The sequence below is a fragment of the Macrobrachium nipponense genome, chromosome 34 (assembly GCF_015104395.2).
Source record: "Macrobrachium nipponense isolate FS-2020 chromosome 34, ASM1510439v2, whole genome shotgun sequence".
In the NCBI taxonomy this organism is placed as follows: Eukaryota; Metazoa; Arthropoda; class Malacostraca; order Decapoda; family Palaemonidae; genus Macrobrachium; species Macrobrachium nipponense.
The window spans coordinates 66,147,158-66,150,938 of NC_061095.1; the positions used below are offsets into that span (position 1 = coordinate 66,147,158).

At 58.3% G+C, this 3,781-nt stretch overlaps 1 protein-coding gene across 1 annotated transcript; it reads left to right on the forward strand.

Moving 5' to 3' along the window:
- Positions 1-658: 658 nt before the first annotated feature.
- LOC135208124 (basic proline-rich protein-like) lies at positions 659-3,568 on the forward strand. Its single transcript, XM_064240272.1, has 2 exons — positions 659-706; positions 1,835-3,568. The coding sequence occupies exons 1-2, from the start codon at positions 659-661 to the stop codon at positions 3,566-3,568; spliced, it is 1,782 nt and encodes a 593-aa protein (XP_064096342.1).
- Positions 3,569-3,781: the final 213 nt, after the last annotated feature.

A 3,781-nucleotide genomic window follows, 5' to 3' on the forward strand; every position in this document is an offset into this window, starting at 1 on the left:
GCTATATCGTTTGGGGAAAATAAAAATGCTAAGTAACAACCCTTGCAATAAGTTAAGAATGTTATTCATCTGCAAGGATTAATACTTGTTATAATAGCATTAACTTTGATCTGCAACAGTCCGTTATGCTATGATATTCTTTAATTCAGTAAACAGGCTGTACTCTATATTATAAGTTTGTCTACGTTATTATTCATAACATTAATAATGTATTTGCTTTAATGCCATGAAAGCTGGCCATAATAGAAAAACTAATGGGGGGTTTTCAATGAAGAACTTTTTTTTATTTTTAATTTTCACACTTCTCCTTAGCAATATAATTCAATTAGCGGAAAATACCAATGGTTATTGAACAAAATTATTATCTTTTTGATTATAATATTACCCTTGCTTATTTTAATTATTATAGGCTGACTGTTATTAATGATTATAGAAACTCACCTTATATTACTCGGTCTTCAGTTATGTATTCTGCCGTGACTTCTGCTAGTAAAAGACCTTTCGTCACTGCATACGACTCGAGACCAAAATTCCATAACCTCCCCACAAACTGTTGAACAAAGGCAGCCTATCAGCACGATGCCGTTCGGCGAGATATTCCTTCTTGGCAGTAATTCTATGAGGTATTCCTGCCTCATGCAGACGTCTTCGCACCGTCATGGCCGAAACATTTAATACCAGACGTTCACGAATAGCAATAGTATTGGTAAAAGGATCTTCTTATGATGCTTTGTCGAATGTCGTCGTTATCCTAACGGGTGGTCATTCGTGTGGAGGTCTTCGAACTGAAATAGGTAATTAACATGCAGATACCTAGATAATCAAGATTAATTATAGCCTGTTTAATTATGGGAACGCTATTTGGTATTCTGGGAAGTAAAGAGAAAGAATCACTATAAGAGTTCAACAGGACCAAAGCAACTGTAACTTTAGGTTCATAATTCACGGGTTTATAAGGTTTATAGTTTAAAAAATTAATAAATAAATGAAATAAATAAATGCTATCCAAAGTCGGTCAATTTCCCAGTCTAAGCGTGCCTCCTTTTCCATTTATTTACTGTTGTAGGGGAGACGTTCAAGATTGCTGTGCAACAACACGTATTGAAAGCCCACTTCTCGTAGAGCGACGATCTGTGCCCGCCCGGAGAACAATATGTGCTGTTTCATTTCGGAGACTATAATGAATACTAGCAGAGGACAGATAACCTATCAAAATTTATACCAACACCTTAGTCTAGCCATGATGGGTGACAAACTTGTTAGCGGTGTAATAGGGGTGCTGTAGCAGTGATATCGTTATACACTGAACAAAGTGATATATTAAATCACATCGATTGCTAGTGGGACTGATTGATGGAATTTGGCTGTTACTGGCATTGCAACATCTCAGTCATTACTGTCATTGATAACGTTTAAAATTCTGTATGTCTTCATAATGAAAAATTGTTAATTGTCTGTTTGAAACACTGTTTACTAAAGGTGGTGCTGTCCCTCTCTTAACGTGAATTCCACTAATCCACTTTCGAGCTGTTTTAGTGTATAAGAGGTTGGAGGATGCAAACTTGTAATAAGTATTAATCCTCATAGATGAATAGACATTATCTTAATGCAGGGGTTGTTCCTTAGCATTACATTTCCCCAACTACGATATATCATTATTTTCCCTGTTTACAGTTCCTTGCTGGACGAGTGGTTTTCGCGCTCGGCTGCCAATTCGGTGCGGTCCGAAGTTCGAATCCCGGCTCGGCCAACGCGGAATCGGAGGAATTTATTACTGGTGATAGATAATTCATTTCTCGATATAGTGTGGATTGGATCTCACAATAAACTGTAGGTCCCGCCCCGCCTGGCCCCCGGGTGGGGACCCACCTCGGCGGGCCCACTGGCCCGCCCGCCCTGCAACCCCGGGGACCAATCGGCGGTGCCCACCTGGCCCGGCCCGCCCCCCGCCCGGGACCTCGGCGTGCCTCCAATGGCCCGGGACCCGAACCCGCCCCTGGGAACTCGGCGTGACCTCCTGGACCCGCCCACCCAAGGGGGACCTCGGCGTGCCTCCTGGCACGCCTCCTCCCGCCCCGGGGACCTCGGCGTGCCTCCTGGCCCGCCCGGCCCCGCCCCAGGGGACCTCGGAGCCCGCCTCCTGGCCCGCACGCCCCAGGGGTACCTCGGCGGGACCCAGTGGCCCCGAACCCGCCCCCGGGGACCACTCGGTCGGGCCCACTGGCACTGCCCGCCCCCCGAGGACCTCCCGGCGGGCCACTGTGGCCCGCCCGCGGGACGGGGACCCGGCTGGGCCCACTGGCGCACCCGCCCCCGGGGACCTCTGGCGGGCCCCCCCCACACTGGCCGCCCGCTCCCGCGGGGGACCTCGGCGTGCCCACTGGGCCCGGCCGCCCCGGGCCCCCGAAACTCCGGCGTGCCTCCTGGCCCCCACCGCCCCGGCGGGGGACTCCCCCCCGGCGTGCCTCCGGCCCACCCGCCCGCCCCGGGGACCTCGGCGTGCCGCCTACCGGCCCTCCCGCCCGCCCCGGGACCTCGGTCGGTGGCCTCCTTGGCCCGCCCGTCCCGCCCCGGGGACCTCGGCGGGCCCACTGGCCCGCCCGCCCCCTGGGGGGACCTCGGCGGGCCCACTGGCCGCCGCCCCGGGGAACCCTCGGCGGGCACTGGGGACGGCCCGCCCCCGGGGGACCCTCCCCGGGGCGGTGGCCCACTGGCCCCGCCCCAGCCCCCAGGGGGACCTCGGCGGGACCCACTGGCCCATCCCGCACGCCCCCGGGAACCTCCCCGGGGCGGGCGGGCCCACTGGCCCGGCCCCCACCTAGGCCCGCCCCAGGCGGGACCTCGCGCCCCACTGGCCCGCCCGCAGGGGACCCCGGGGACCATCGGCGGGCCCCCCACTGCCCGCGCGCCCAGGGGACCTCGGCGCCCACTGCCGCCTCCCCTGCCGGGACCATCGGCCGGCCCACTGGCCCGCCCGCCCGGACATCCCGCCCCATGGCCCGCCCGCCCCCGGGGACCTCGGCCGGCCCGTGGCCTGCCCGTCCCGGGACATCGGCGGGCCCACTGCCCGCCCGCCCGGACCTCGCGAGGACTGGCCCGCCCGCCCGGGGACCTCGGCGGGCCCACTGGCCCGCCCGCCCCGGGGACCTCGGCGGGCCCACTGCCACTGGATCCCCGCCCTGCCCGCCCACCCCGGGACCTCGGCGTGCCCACTGGCCCGCCCCGCCCCGGGGACCTCGGCGTGACTGGGCCCGCCCGCCGCGGAAAACGGCGTATCTCCCTGCCCGCCCGCGGGGACACCCATGGGGGACTCGCGTGCCCTCCTGGCCGCCCGCCCGACTCGGGGAGGCGGGCCTCCGGGCCCGCCCGCCCACGGGGACCTCGGCGGACCTCCTGGCCCGCCGCCCCCGGGACCTCGGCGTGCCTCCTGGCCCGCCCGCCCCGGGGACCTCGGCGAGCCTCCTGGCCCGCCCGCCCTGGGATCTCGGCGGGCCTCCTGGCTCGCCCGCCCCTGGGCGGTTCGGCGGGCTTTGCCCTCCGTCCCTGCAGACACTTACCCTTTGCTTAGTCTTTTGAACCAGAATATGCCACTGAAATCCTTGCAAATCTTCCTCAGGCTTCTCTCAATCCTTTCTTCCTTCTTTTGGCACTCCACGAATCTTCACTGAATCCTTTGCTCCTTCTCCTGGGACTACCACCAATCTTCCCTCAATCGCTCTCCTTTTTCTGCCACTCCAGAAATCCACTCATTTTCCTCAACCTTTCTACAATCCCTCCATCT